This window comes from Zalophus californianus, chromosome 10 (genome assembly GCF_009762305.2).
Source record: "Zalophus californianus isolate mZalCal1 chromosome 10, mZalCal1.pri.v2, whole genome shotgun sequence".
Taxonomy (NCBI): Eukaryota; Metazoa; Chordata; class Mammalia; order Carnivora; family Otariidae; genus Zalophus; species Zalophus californianus.
Window position 1 is genome coordinate 88,138,880 of NC_045604.1, and position 14,943 is coordinate 88,153,822.

At 42.5% G+C, this 14,943-nt stretch overlaps 1 protein-coding gene across 4 annotated transcripts in view; it reads right to left on the reverse strand.

The window, feature by feature from the left end:
* Positions 1-1,869: 1,869 nt before the first annotated feature.
* Positions 1,870-14,943, reverse strand: part of ZP2 (zona pellucida glycoprotein 2) — a 35,225-nt gene continuing 22,151 nt past the window's right edge. For 2 of the 4 annotated variants that reach the window (XM_027612146.1, XM_027612145.1), the window contains 18 exons: positions 13,695-14,001; positions 13,516-13,604; positions 12,487-12,570; positions 12,003-12,097; positions 10,278-10,430; positions 9,402-9,443; positions 8,896-9,057; positions 8,061-8,157; positions 7,786-7,967; positions 6,917-7,043; positions 6,094-6,281; positions 5,919-6,010; positions 5,696-5,820; positions 5,347-5,536; positions 3,977-4,112; positions 3,806-3,902; positions 3,139-3,219; positions 1,870-2,043 (listed from right to left, as the gene is read on the reverse strand). In XM_027612146.1, coding sequence (XP_027467947.1) covers positions 1,898-2,043; positions 3,139-3,219; positions 3,806-3,902; positions 3,977-4,112; positions 5,347-5,536; positions 5,696-5,820; positions 5,919-6,010; positions 6,094-6,281; positions 6,917-7,043; positions 7,786-7,967; positions 8,061-8,157; positions 8,896-9,057; positions 9,402-9,443; positions 10,278-10,430; positions 12,003-12,097; positions 12,487-12,570; positions 13,516-13,604; positions 13,695-13,945 — 2,337 coding nt within the window. In that variant the 5' untranslated portion in view covers positions 13,946-14,001 and the 3' untranslated portion in view covers positions 1,870-1,897. The remainder of the gene's footprint in view (positions 2,044-3,138; positions 3,220-3,805; positions 3,903-3,976; positions 4,113-5,346; positions 5,537-5,695; positions 5,821-5,918; positions 6,011-6,093; positions 6,282-6,916; positions 7,044-7,785; positions 7,968-8,060; positions 8,158-8,895; positions 9,058-9,401; positions 9,444-10,277; positions 10,431-12,002; positions 12,098-12,486; positions 12,571-13,515; positions 13,605-13,694; positions 14,002-14,943) is intronic. The other 2 variants (XM_027612148.1, XM_027612147.1) reach the window with 1 other exon arrangement.

The following is a 14,943-nucleotide window of genomic DNA, read 5'->3' on the forward strand; positions in this document are numbered from 1 at the left end:
TCCTGACCTGTGACACTACACAAACAGACCAACTTGGAGAAGAGAGGCTCCAGCTCCTTCATCAAGATAGTATATCTTGGACAAGCTACTCTAGGGCCCAAGTTGCTCTTCTGTAAAATGTGTGCATTTCTAGCAAAGTATTGTTGGTAGGGACTCATTATGTATTTGTTTCCTATTGCTGTTGCAACAAATTAATACAAACTTAGTAGCATAAAATACTGGTGATTTTACAACTCTGGAATTCGGAAGTCCAAAATGGGGCAGCAGGGCTGTGTTCCTTGAGGCTCTAGTGGAGATCAATTTCCTTGCCATCCCCAGCTAATATTGGCTGCCCACATTCTGTGGCTTGCTGATTTCTGCTTCCATTGGGACGTCTTCTGACTCTGATCCTTTTGCCCTTTTTATAAGGATCTGTGTGATGGGGCCTTATTAGATAATAACCCCGTGTCAGGACCCTTAGCCTCATCTGCAAAGTCCCTTTGGGACCATGTAGAGAATATTCAGATTCTGGGGAGTAGGAGGTGGACCTGTTGGGATGTCATTATTCAGCCTACCACTGGGGAACAGGAAACCCCTGAAGTGGCCAACTTTTAAATGCCATTTAAAAAAGTACAGCACATGCAAGGTTTCTGGTTCTAATGTGTAACACTTCACCTTGTCAGTCACAGAAAACCTTGACTCCAAGACCATTTACCAGTAGCAGATTAAGGCCTTATTCCCTTTGAAAGCTCTATCCAAAGAAGGGCTTTGATGAGATAACTTGAACTGTTGACCCTTGTTACTCTAGAAAGACCAGATCTCTCACACAGATCTTCCCCACACCAGGGCTGAGTTCTACCATATAAATCTCAAAGGATTTAGAATGAAAAGGTATATTGGAAGAAAAGGAGGAATCCACCATTAAAGAACTGCAGTATATGTAATATTCTTTCCTCAAGAAGGTTTTTAAAAAGTCAGAATTACTACTCCCAATTGAGGGTTGAAAAAGTTCGCAACACACCAAAGACTTTCACCTCCCAGCCCTGTACAGACATTTAAAAGCTTTATGACTTTTTCCCTAGCAAAAGTTCTTGTTCAGATCTGGGTTTTTCTAGTTGAAGGATACAATCGAGTTCATTTCTGTATTCGTTATCTTGAAGATAGTCTGTTAGAGCTACAGTGTGAAGCAAACACTAGTTCTATTGATATAATTGCAGTGTAGAAGCTGGGGGGACCCTCAAGGGAAAAAGGCTCAGGAGGAGGGAATAATCAAGTGTAGGTAGTGGGAAAGCAGCTCTCCAGGCTCAGCTAAGGGGCTGTTGTACAGCTGTGGAGGCTTAATGAGACTAGGAATGTTGTAATTGCCCCTAAGAAAACCAGAACCTTATATTCTTTCCTGTCCTCCAAGGGAGATTGCTGCTCTCAAATTGCATGATGAATACAGGGAACAATAACTGAATACCTTCAAGTTCTCAGGGAAAGTTTCTTTCAAAGAGTAATTTGAGTTAGGAAATAGTGAAGCAAACACTAAATTAATTCCTTGGGAACACCTGGTTACTCTGCCCTTCTAGTGACTAAGGGTGACCTCTTGTCTCCACATCTTGCATATATGAATGGAGGGGTGAAAGACTAGTCGTCTAAAGGCAGCCCCAGAGCTGGACTGTAGCTAAGACCCATGCTGGTTGAGTTTTCTGGCACTGCCAGTTTTGGGAGGGGAGGTCAGAGAAAGCTGAAGGACAGGAAGCAATTAAGTCCTGAATTTCCTTATTCGCATCTACACAGCCAAAGCCCATTAGGATTGTGGAAAGATTCTACCTTCCCTCTACAAGTGTGACCGTAAGAAGCCATCCTTGAACTCCATGTAAGTTTAATGAGGTAAAAGCAGGCAGCTTACTTCAACCACTTTATTTGAAAATCCTTAGTGATTTAACATCATGGTTCTTTTCTTGTGCAGGTAGCTAATGAGGCCTAGAGTTGCCACCAGGCCTGCTAAGCCACCCACAGCCACCACAGTCTTAAAAGCAACATATCCGGCAGCCCAGTGCCCTTTCGAGTCCACAGCATCTGGGAAGGAAGCAGACATTCAAGTCTTAAGATCATTTAAATCAAAAGGCCTAAGTCAAAGCCTGAGGCTCCCCAGAGAAGGGAGATTAAGCCTCAAAGGACTCATTTGGAAAGCTTACAACCAGGAATATAGTCTACTCTTTGAGCCAAACTCCTCCTCTCTGCTCTGCTCCCGCGGCTGTTCCCACTTCCTACTTGCTTTTATTAATCTACAATCAGATGAGTCAACAGCAGGAAAGAACCCGTTTCAGCCTATTTAACATTATGGCACTCATAGAGATGGTCCCAAGTGCATGACTTCTTGCAGGTTGTTAGGGATTTAAGACAGCTTACTTTCAAATTGTAGGCCTATAATTAAGACCATCTGGGATGAAGATATGGGATATTAACAGGAACACAATCTAGTACAGACTAAAGTTTGGCAGTAGTAAGGCACATGCCCTCTGACCTAATAGTTTCACTTCTAGAAAGATATCTCCTGGAAGCGCCTGCGTGTTTCAGTTGGTTAAGTGTCTGACTCTTGGTTTTGGCTCAGGTTGTGATCTCAGGGTCTTGAGTTAGAGCCCACAAGTTGGGCTCTGTGCTCAGCCAAAGTCTGCTTGAGATTCTCTCCCCCCAGTCTCCCTGCCCCTCCAGTTTGTGTTCTAAAATCTTAAAAAAAAAAAAAAAAATCCCAAATTTGTGTAGTAGGCTAAGATTTAAGAGCATTCTACTATGGCATTAGTGACAAAACTGGAAGTAAACTAGATACCCAAGAATGAGGACTGTGGCTAAGATAGAGCCATGTAGATGGAATCTGATATAGCTATTAGCAGTGAGGTAGTTCTCCATACAGATTAAGTGGTTCTAACAAGTTAAAAAAACATACAGCAAGTAGGTAGAACATATGAGGATTCCACTTGTGTTAAAAGATCTTTTTTTTAAAGGGGGATTTTTGGACAAGGACACAAGAGACTTAAAGGTATGGCTAGGAAGACAGACTCATTGTTTTATTACTTAGGATTACTGTAAGCATGTATTATTTGTGCATAGTTAAATTTAAATATAAATCTAAGAACTTGAGTCCAGGAAGTACCCTAGGCTTTAAATCCATACCTCTGAGTGAAGAGCCATCTGACAACAGGAGGATGGGTCCTGGGAGACTTACTATCATTTTCTCTTCAGTGGTGCCCGTGGCTGGGGACAGAAAATGGAGTTAGTGTCTGACCTCTGGAATAGTGACCAGTAGAGAGAGGTGTGCCGATGGATTTCTTAGAGCACATCTCCGCCGAGTCCCCGGCTCTATGTGGGTTTTCCCCACCTTTGCAGGAGAGGGCATATACTTTCCTGTAAAAACAGGATAAACTCTCCAAGAATAGCCCAAGAAGACTAAGTTCCCAGTCCACCTAGACTCCACAACAGTAACTTTTCAGAGTCATCTCTGCAAAAGATCAGGCTCCAGTCCATGTGCAAAACCAAACTTGCCCAAAGTCTGATCAAGAACTTGCCATCTCAGCCTTATCATATGGGCAGGGTGGACTGGGCTGAGAAGGTTTCTTGGAATACGTGAAGAGTCCTAACGAAGCCCTCAATTTTTTCCTTTATTTTATGTGAACTCTACACCACACATGGGGCTCAAACCTACCAGTCCAAGATCAAGAGTCATAGGCTCTACTGACTGAGCCAGCCAGGTACCCCACAGCCCTCATTCTTAAAGCTTCCAATTCTGAAAGGATAAGGCTTGCTTTGAGGACTCACAGTAACAAGGACTTGAAATTTTTACCTCGTCGCTGTCTGGATGAGACAGGGCAAGTCACAGAACACAGAGGGGAATCAGGAGAGAGTTGATTGCAGATTAACGCACTGCAGTGGAAGTAGACCTGGAAATAGAACAAGAGTGAAGTAGAACCGATGCACTAACATTCAACCTGTCCCGGGTGACTTAATCGCTTACCAGGCTAGAGAGCACTTGGGCCTGTGATACAAAGGCAAAGGTCTTCACATCAAACCTCTGATAGTGATTAGGATATGTCACGGAGGAACCAACTGGATGGAAGGTGGTTCTGTAATTGTCCAGGTTGTATTCACAGCTGGGAGGCACACACCAAGGAAGAACATCAGCCACATTATCCAACCCACCCCCTGGCCCCCCTGCCCCAAGTTTGACTCAACACTTGCCCAAATTCATCCACATATATTCTAACACCATTCAAACTGTTCTACCTTCTATCTGTGCCTTTAATATACTTTCTGACGTGGCCTATCCAACAATATCAAGTCATGGGTTATACATGCCAGTTCTATTTTTCTAGCCTACAGTGATACAATTTAAGTACCTATTTGTTTGCCAGCTAAACCTATCAGGAGCTACAAGTGTTGTATGTAGTTCTTCTCACTGGTTTAATTTTTCCTACTCATCTGAGTGCCTAGTATGTCCCAGGCAGTTAGTATAGGTCCGTGACAAAGATAGAGAACTCCTGCTACTTTATCTCTTTGATGGCAGTTGATGATAGCTGTAAGGAAAATTGCATGTAAGGTGGGGCTACACATAATCCTGGCACAGCCGTGTACCTGGAGTTCAAGTGCTTAGCAACAGATTACAACAGCTTCAAGGAAGGTAATGTGCAGTTTCCATCCAGGTGCAGATGCCTGCAGGCAGAGCTCCCAGGACAAATACCAATTCATGAGTGTGTGTAGTTACAACTTAATAGCATTATGGTCTTCAGGCTAGAGTCAGATAGGCTTTCAAATCCCACCATTTACTAAATATTACTTTGGGCTAGTTATTTAAGCAGCAAGCATGGGTTTCTTCATGAAGTGAGGTGGCTAGTATATTTCACAGAGTGGTGAGGTTCAAATAATGCATGTGGAGTACATAGCACCACACGGGGCATGTGGTAGAATAGGAACTGGAGATCTAGTCTCTCCAGATCAAGAGTGTTAGAGCCAGACATCCTTGGGGAGGATCCGATTCTTTTAAATTCAAAGGTAAGAGGAAAGCATGAATCATGCTATTGGACTAGGGACTGGTTACTAATGAACACAAAGATCAGGGCCTTTGTTACAGAGTGCTCTTCTGAAACCCAAGAGGGTTTTATCTCTTCATGTCAATTTTGTTTCTAAAAGTTTGTTGTTTTGTTTGTTTTTTTGGTTTTGTTTTTTTGTTTTTTTGTTTGTTGTTTTAAATAATCCTTACCCCCAACATGGGGCTTGAACTTACAACCAGGATCAGGAGTCACATGCTCTGCTGACTAAGACAGCCAGATGCCCCTTCACTGACAATTTTTGATTAGCTGAGCTACCTTATGGGTTGAGAATACCTACCCATCTGTGATTATATTCCACTGGGGGAGGGAGTCTGGGTCCATGGTGGATGTTGCCCAGCAATCATCTAAGACCAGCTTGATGTTGGGATCAGACCTATTAAGGACTCTTAGTTCCAGGTAAATTGGTTGGCGGAGGTATCTCACCACAGGGTACTCCCTGTCCCCATAAGGTCGAAGGTAGGATTTATCTGAAATGGAATGGAAACATCCTCAGTACTCAAGCTGTTGATGGTGGCAGTAGGAGCTAAAGCATCACTAGTGCTCCATTAGTCTGGCAGCATCAGAAAGTCCAGGCAAGATTTCCCTGAAAGTCTTTAAGCAGGACTTCTTAGGTTGTGAGGTCTCACCTGGGTAGGTTTGCAGGCTCAAGGCAAGTGGACCTGGCCTCACTGAGGCCATTGGAGGAGGAAGACTTTGGACATCGGTCTTTATTAGCAGGTCATCTCTGCTGTAATGGCACCTCACAGTCATTCTGTAACAAATGGGGGGAGGGGTGAGGTGGTAAGATGAATTTTAGGTTAGAAGATGGCTTTAACTTAATGTGGAGCTTAAGTAGCAATTGCATCACACCTGAATTCACTATCTCTGGAAATTGTGCGTGGAGGGAGATCCGCCCAGAGAGCATGTATTTCATTTTCATAAATGACTTTGTCATCCTTGAACTTAAAATTAGAGAAAGGTTAGAAGTGGGTGACCAGTGATCTTACAGTCCAGTCTTAACACCTCATAATCTGCTGGCACTCACCTTATATCTTGTTCCGCATCCATTCAGGGGGATGTGAAACAGTGTCAGCCCTTGAGATGGAACCTTGAAGGTAGGTCGGCAGGACGAGTCTCCCACCCTGAGGGTATTCAAGTTTAGAGCTGGTTTTGTTTGGTGGCTGTAGACCTTGACATCCATAAACCCATCCTGGGTGCACAGGTCACCTATAACTAGATAAGAATTTAAAGAAACATGTTTGCCATGTTAATGGTCATCTACTAACCTTCAAGTGTGGATGAAGAGACCTGTGAGAAAACCTTGAGGGGCTAAAGTGAGTTGAGGGTCAGATTATGGCTTCAAGTGTAATGTCTTGTGTCATTATGTCCCTTCTTACAAGACTCACAAATCCTGATTGGTTTGGGGAAGGGAATGCAGGGTGGGAGGGTAGTTGATGAAGGAGCTAGTTTTTCCCATTGGCTTGACTGGATACAGGTTAAGTAAGAGAAGCACAGGGGCAGAGCCAATACTGAACAAAAAAATACCTACTCCACGTCCTTGAGGAATCTGTAGGCATTTGGGGGCAGTCTTTTAAACTTTTGTAGGCCTTCTAGTTACAGGTTGGAATCAATCTTATTTAGGTGGTGGGCTCAGGCTCCTAATGCAGAACATATCCAGGCTACTTAAACATGGATCCGTTACAGCGAGATCTACCCGTATGTATATTTTGAAGGTGTTTTCTTCAGGCTCTGTTATAGCAGCTACACTGAGATTTCTGATCTGATCAGTTTCCTCAGAGTATAAGCAATACAGTGTCTGAAACTGTTTTCCCATATACACAAGAGCTAAGGGACAAAATGTTTCGTACCTATAGAAACCGGTGACTCACAGACACACTCGGGATAAACCACCATGGACACAGTCTCCACTTTAAAGGCAAAGGTCAGCTTGAGTGAAGCTAAGTAGAACTGATTGGGTAGGCATTTTTCAGAGGACTGAAATGAGACAAGAATTTTGATTAGCAGCCACAGCCCTGGGGGCCCAGAATAGCCCACAGTGAGGCAGGTAGTACACTGTATACCTGTAGGGCACACTCCAGAATTAATCGGGTTTCCCTTTAAACCAGAAGAGAGCCTATCACTTCTCCAGATCAGGATGACTTCCTAGGCAGAAAATTTATTGCTTTGAACTCATGCCCTGAAATACCCAGCTCAGCATGCTCTTTGTACTAGACACTAAAGCCTGAATTAACAGATCCGATTGCAAAGAGCCGAGTCCTCTGCCAAGCCAGGTCTGAGTAAAAAGGACTCTACAAATGTTGTCAGATGTTATTGCAAAACACACATACCCCGACATAAGATTACTCTCTGCTGTCCCTGGCAATTGCATCTGTCAAGAATGGCCTCAGTGAGAACAGTTGAGGACGCTTTTGTTTGGATCAAGCTGTCCTATTTTTAATAGGGCGTTAAGAGGGTCATCATTAACGACTTAAAAGCAGTTCAATGAACTGAGGGAAAAAAAAAGAAAACTTTCATTGCAGTGGTTCAAAGAAGCTTGGTGTTTGAGAGTGATTTTCAGTTACTTGATAATTCACTTAGGCAAAGTGATCAACTGAGGCCTTTCCGAGTTTGAATCCATTATATGGACAGTTAGAATTTATGGTCATCAGCTGTATCCTAAAGACTGTGCTTCAAGCCAGGCTTCCATAAAGCTCAGTGGTTCATGATAAGAACATACTTTCATTTTGAGAAGAGTTTTGCTGAAGTGCAATCTCAAGCCCTTGGATTTTTCCTTCTCGATCCCATGGTCATGCAGCTGGCTTACAGCAAAGTTCCTGTTTTCAAAGCTCACAGATGTTAGCTTCCCAGGAAACTCTGGTATGGTGAGCGTCACATGTGTGGCATTACAGGTCACGGGATCTAGAAGGAATGGCCGACACAATGCCTATGATCAGCTTTAGTCCCCATAACAGTGTCTCCCACAACTGGAATTGCCCTTTCCTAGGGCCTTACCTGACAAACAAAGCATTTGTGTTGTTAAGATGAGCTTCTGCCCAAGAGATTCTTGTATCAATTTCACAGGTGCTGTGTAGAGGTGACTGTTACCTTGCTGAGGGTGGGGTGGAGGGAGAAACATTTTTAAAGACATCCGTTTACTTGAATTTCTAACCAATGCTAGAAGAATCATCAGGGCAAACATATTCTCAAGTATAGGGCACTATTTTGGCCCGAGTAGAATTTAAGCATTTTGTCCAGGTACTGTTCATCAGGTGTTATGATTACAAGATTTTAAAACTAGAACACCTGTCAAGTTAGTGTTGTCTAATGGTAGGACCTGTAGGTGATTTCTAGGCAGATGTGAGCAAAAGCTGATTTTATGGTAACAGCACTCAGAAAAGGTTTACAGGACTCTGCGTGCAGTTTATACTCAATGTGTAACAGGACTGTTCTTGTTAAAATGGCTGACATGTAAGTGCTTGCTTAGGTGCCAGGACCTGTTCATTAACTCATTAACTTCATGTCTTGATTGTTGGCCCCAAAAGCACCAATTCCTACAGTAGAACCATATTATAGGAAAAGGATAAAACAGAACACCTTAATTCATAGAAGACTTAATACCACCCTCTATCACATTATAGAACGATTATACATCTATGGGAAGAACAGGTCTGTTTTGTTCACCCTTGTATCTTTAGTCCTCAGTGCAGGGCTTAGCACATGGCAGGCATTAAGATACCTGTGAAATCAATTGTATTCTCAGTTCATTTGAAGACATGGTTGAGAGGACACTTGGACTTAGAAATACTGGTCTATGCTTGGGTGGTGGTACAAGAAGATTCACACCTACCACGTAGTGAGTCACTCCAGTGGCATTGAATGACATTTGGATGCTTAGCTTGTTCTTATCAAAGAAGAAATTATATCCTTGTGTCATGGCCTCCTTAAAAGTCAGAGTTTGGACTTTTACACCATCACTAACCTCCATGATCCATCTCAGAGTCTTGGGTTTCTAAAGACAGAAGTTTCATTTAGAGGGCTGGTGCTCACCTTAACCCTAAGACTATTTGTCATTTTTTATTTATTTTTAATATTTTGTCAGAGAGAGAGAACACACACACAAGCAGGGGGAACCGCAGGCAGAGGGAGGAGGCGGCTCCCCACTGAGCAAGGAGCCCGATGCGGGACTCAATCCCAGAACTCTGGGATCATGACCTGAGCCAAAGGCAGACGCTTAACCAACTGAGCCACCCAGACATCCCATATTCAATATTTTAAGTCAGGATTGAAGTTAGGTTACCTTTACTATAAACTAAAGGTTACTTAGGTCTGTAATTTAAAAAGTTACTTCCATACCGCATTTTCATCAGCCATGCCAGGAACAACATTAAAGGTAAACTGGAAGAAAAGAAACCATGATGTGAGGCTTTGAATTGGAGGAGCAAGTTTCTGAAATCACGCTACCTGACACTATGTGCAAAACGCCCAGAGGAACTGCTGTGTAGTTACACCAAGAGGCCTGGTTGTGGCACATACTAAGAAAAGGCACACGCCCAGTCAAGAAAACTAGCTGTGCCCTCAGGTATCATTTCATCTCTGAGCTTCTGATGCCGTAAGGCAATTGGAAGATCTAAGCTCCCTTCCAGTTTTAAGTTAAGACAATGGATTCTTAGATGCACATTTTTTACCTTTGTCCATAGGAATCAAGATTTAGGTCAAGCCATGCAGTTCTATCATTGTTATAACAAAGTATGAATATATTTTTTGTCCATTATCAATATTAGTTATGTTAGACTATAAAATTCCTGAATATGTAAATGGAATGTTTTGCTTTTTTACTATATGCTATCATCTGGCATAGAACCTGGGGCATGACAGCTATTCAGTTTGTCAAATGATTATTAATGTGATTGCAGCTACCAATGGAATCTTTTCTACTGCTAGGTATGGTGTGCTGAGCACTGTATATACCCTCTAAATTCTCAGTGCCACATATAAGATATTTTTTAATTTTTAAAATTTTTTTATTGTTATACCACCTATATTATTGTCCCCTATTTTGGACTTGGAAACAAAGGCTCAGTGTGGTTAAGAAATCAATCCAAAGCCACTCAACAAATTAGTAGTGAATACAGGATTGTAATCCTGATCCTGTTCCTAACCCCAGCTCTGTGTGGACCACCACATTTCCCTTATAGTAGCCATGAGAAGCGGTCAGCCTGCTTCACTCACAGACATGGAATCCTTTGTGCAGATAGTGGATCCTGCATGCTCATGGGTTTCTTCTGCTTGCACAACTGGACAGCTGATCGGATATATGAAAGCCATATGTCTTGAAGTAGTACTGTTGTCTGTGAGACTGATGGTCACCTGGTGCTGGCCAAACTGTGTAAATGGCATGGTAAGAAGAGTTAAGTGCTGGGACCTCTGCGGGGAAAGGCAATTCCATAATACCATTGGACCCAGCTGAGTGGCAAAATTCTTGAGGTTACCAGTACCACAGGCTCTGGAAGGTACCTCATTCCTCTATCAACAGACTCTAGAGCTAACCCTTTTAGATATCCCAGGAATACTCCTGTCTTGGCAGCAAATAGCTCCTTGAGCTTCAGGGATTGGAGTTCTATTTGAGTTCTTCTTGCCATTTACCTTTGTCTGAATATCATGGTTCTAGCTAATTTGGGGCCTCTACCCAAGTCATTCAAACATGTATTGAGTACCTATGTAGCAGCCATTGTTCTGGGTGCTGGGCAGAGCCAACTTTGGTATTTCCCCTGGTTTAGGGAACTTATAGTTTCAAGGGACAGCCACCCTTTCTCTAACATATTAATATCTTAGGCTTTTTTTAGGCCACATTATTTCTAGCATATATTTATTTTAAGTCCTTTAAAACCTAACCATTCTTAGCTCAAGGACCATTACACACATGCACATGTGCATACCATGGGCTACATGTGGCCATCCACAGGTTTTAGTTTGCAGACCACTGTTCTACAGGAAAGCAACTCTAAGCTCTCTAAAAGTTGGTAAGGGCTATTCGAGAAAGGAAAAAATTACCAAAGATATGCACCATGGAATTAGATTAAGTGGCCAGTTAAACAGATTTCTACCATGTACCTCAGACCTAAGTCATGAGCTAAATAAACTAAGTCTATACCTTCCAAATTCCCCAAGTGATTCTTTGTGCACTACAAGCTTGAGAACTGCTTGGCGGGTTTCTTTTTACTGCTCCCAATAACCCTGATTAGGCAGTACCGTTGCTTGGCAATAGAGAAAACCCTATTGCTCAGCTGCTGCTTGCCTTCCCACACCTGTTTTTATAGCATAGCAGTTCTGTTTGCCAGCACCAAAATAGCCTTCCATTTCCCATGGAGGTTACAGATCAAAATAGCTCATTTTGAGCATTTGTTGTATCTTGTTGCTGTGACAAGTTCTTCATCTGCATCTTATCATTCATCTTTAGATACCCTTTGGAGAGGGTACGATAATCCCCCTTTTCCAACGAACAAGCAAAGGCTTAGAAAGGTTAGCTCTCTTGCTAGAGATCTCAACTAGATAGTGGTAAGGCCAAGACTCGCACCAAGGCCCCAACTTCAGGGTTTCTCAACCTCAGCATTATTGGCATTTAAAGGGGGCCACCCTTTACAATGTAGGCTATTTAGCAGCAGCTTCAGCTTGTATAGACAGCCCCCCACTCCAGCTGTGGCAGACCAAAAAGGTCTTTAAAAGGTCTCCAAACATTGCCAAATATCCCCTGGGCAGACAAAACAGAAAGCAAAAACAAAACAAAAAGGAAAAAAAAACAACAAAAAACAACCAACTACCACCACCAGGCACATTAACCACCCCTGGTTGAGAATAAATGCTCTACCCTCAAGCCTATATCCTTAGCTAGTAGGGTTACTAGTAGTAACTACTAGGATACTACCTCCCAAATCACTCCTCAAAGCGATTACTTACTACTCTCCTGGCACAGGTCTCAAACGGGGCCTTCAGGGTGAGTTTTTCTGGGTCCAGGATAGAAGTGCAGTTCAACAATTCAAAACTAAAGGGATCTACAGAAGCCAGAGCAAAGGGCCAAAAAGTACATTTCAGTGACAAAGTAAACCAAAGCTACATAGCCAAGACTGCCAATCCATTTCTAAGCTACTTTAAATCACTTCCCTTTTTATTGTCCCATGTGGGTGATATAACCCAAGCTTTGAGAGATGCTGTGATTTGCAACTAAAAATTTCCCAGGGGATTCTGAGATAAGACAAGTTTCTAAGGAAAGACAAGGTCTTCCACTCTTGGTGACATCATGCAAATCAGGGACCCCTAGGGTATCATGGGAATTGGATGCGAGTTGCTCCCAACTATGTATTCTGTTCACCTGAAAAATGGGGCTAGCCTTGAGCCAAGGGCTTTCTACTAAGACTAAGATAAGAATATACACATTACCTACCCACCACAGATGCATGCCATTTTTTGGTGCCCAGATTCCTTGGAAATTCCACTTCCATTCTATTTTCATAGCAAATGACAGTACCTGAAGAGCAAAGGAAGCATTTAGGGTATCTCTGAGCTGCAGGAGGCAGGATTCCTACAGAAGTGTATGGAGGCACCTCTTCTCCAATAGGCATCAAGGAAGGATACCATTTGAGAGAGGCAAAGCTTGACCCCCACCCTCAAGGAGCTCACAGATTGGTGGAAAAAGATATAACTATCGTGCAAGAAGCTGTAAGAAAGGCCCCAGTTAAATGCCTGGGGCTTTCTGAAGTTCTAGTCTAGGTTTAACCATGCATACAGGGACCAGGCTAGAACCTTGACAGTGAAGCTGATGGAGGTGGGGATGGTAGGTCTGTGAAGAATTGGAGAACAAATGTTCTGTCTAAAGACTTTTCAACTTGAAGTTTAAAAAAAATGTCCTAAGTGGAGCACCTGGCTGGCTCAGTCGGAAGAGCATGAGAGACTCTTGATCTTAGGGTCATGAGTTCGAGCCCCGCGTTGAGTGTAGAGATTACTTAAACCTCAAATAAAATGCCCCACATAAGCCAAAGGACCCTTTTTAAAGGCTAAATTCTACCTATAATCTGCTACTCTACATCCTCCCGCTCAGGTGAAAGTTTGAAAAGCTCTTATAAGTGGAACAGCTCCAATTTTGTCTGTTATGCTGATGCTTTCCTTAAGCAGGAGTTTGTATTTGAAAATGATTGCTCCTGAAGATGGGCGCTTAGCATTGTGTTTTGCTGTTCTTTGGATACCATACAGCTTGAGCAATGAGGGAGTAAAAAGTAGTACAGGTGTTTTGCAAGATCTTTTGTTTAGCTAGTATAGCAAGCGCTAGGTAAGCAATGGAAAAATTTATTGACTTGGTCAAGGTAAGAAAGGGGGTGAGTGGAGATTATCTGAGCCACGTTTAGGTTTCCTGGCTATCTAGTTGCAACCTGTTTTAGAGATGCTAAGGGCATTTCCCCTCCCCCAACAGGCATACCTGGGAAGGCAGGATTCCCCAGTTGAATAACACCTACTGAGTTCACTGAAGTCACAAGGATGAAGAATAAAGAAAGTGACCTGTAGGTGCTAAAAGGAGATTTGGAGAGAGTTAAGGAGGAATGAATTTCAGCAGATAAAGCCATTGTGTCCCCTCCCTCTGCTGCCAGGATTACTCACCTCCAATCCGCACTAAACCAGCTTGAGGGACTCCCACCATCTCCTTTCTGTCTGCACGCCATGGCCAAATATATCACCAAATCAACCAGGTAGGTGGGTGGGCTCCTCTGTGCTTTTTTTTTTTTATAGCAGAAAACAGGATGTGACCCTGCCCTCTCCCATTGGAGACACCTGAGTCTTCTCCAGCCCTCCCAGCTGAGAGGGAGGGATTTGGGACAGGTGAGACTTTCTGGAAGGCCTGAAGGAAGCATAGTTCTGCCTTTTCTGACACTTGGGTTTCGGTTATTCTACCAGGTGCTCCGCGGACCTGCCATGAAACCAGAGTTCCCTGAAATTGGCTCCAGGTGAATGAATTGGTGTTTTTTTCCATAACACTGGGCAAAATTAGTTTCTCTGGGCAAAGTATTTATAACTCCAATGTAGAGAGAAAGAAGACGGTGGGTTTTATTGAGGAAAGAATATCTCTTGTTCATATCACCTTTCCTTTATGTAACCCCTAGCCTTCTGGCTATGGTGGACATTACTCTGGCAACGTGCATGCAGTACCTTTACAGAAAATAGATGATATATTATTTCCCCCAAGTATAAATTTTAAGCATACTGCAAAAAATTCAGACAATTATAGAAGGATATAGAGAAAAGGAAAAAGTCACCTGTAATCTTGCCACTGCTAATATTTAGATATGTAACTTTATGGACTTTTTATACAAACACCACACACACTTAAAACCAATAATGTGGGATCAAAGTTTAAGTTCTGTTTCATAACCTGCTTTTACTATTTTACATGTCATGGACATTTTCTATATCAAACATAAAGATCTCCATTACCATTTTTAAGGTTGCATCATGTTCAATGTCTAGATAAATCAGTGTTTAACTGTTCCTAATGATAGACATTACAAAAGTTTCCAATTTTTCATCATCATAAACCATAATATGATGGACATTCTTGTATATTTCCCTGCTTAACCCTTGGGATGAATTCCTGGAGGTAGAAATTCTGGGTCAAAGAGCATAGTGATCTAAATAAGAATGTCATATTGTGTACCAGTTGGGAGTTTACACATGGGGAAACTGAGGCAAAGCAACTTACCCCAGCCTGTTGACAACTGACTGTCAGAGCCATGTTGAGAACTCAGATTTTCTAAGGCCCAATCAACATATCTTTTCAGCATCTCTCACTGCAATTTGAGACACCTAGATGTCTGCAACCCATGTTTTTTTAAATTTTATTTTATTATATTAT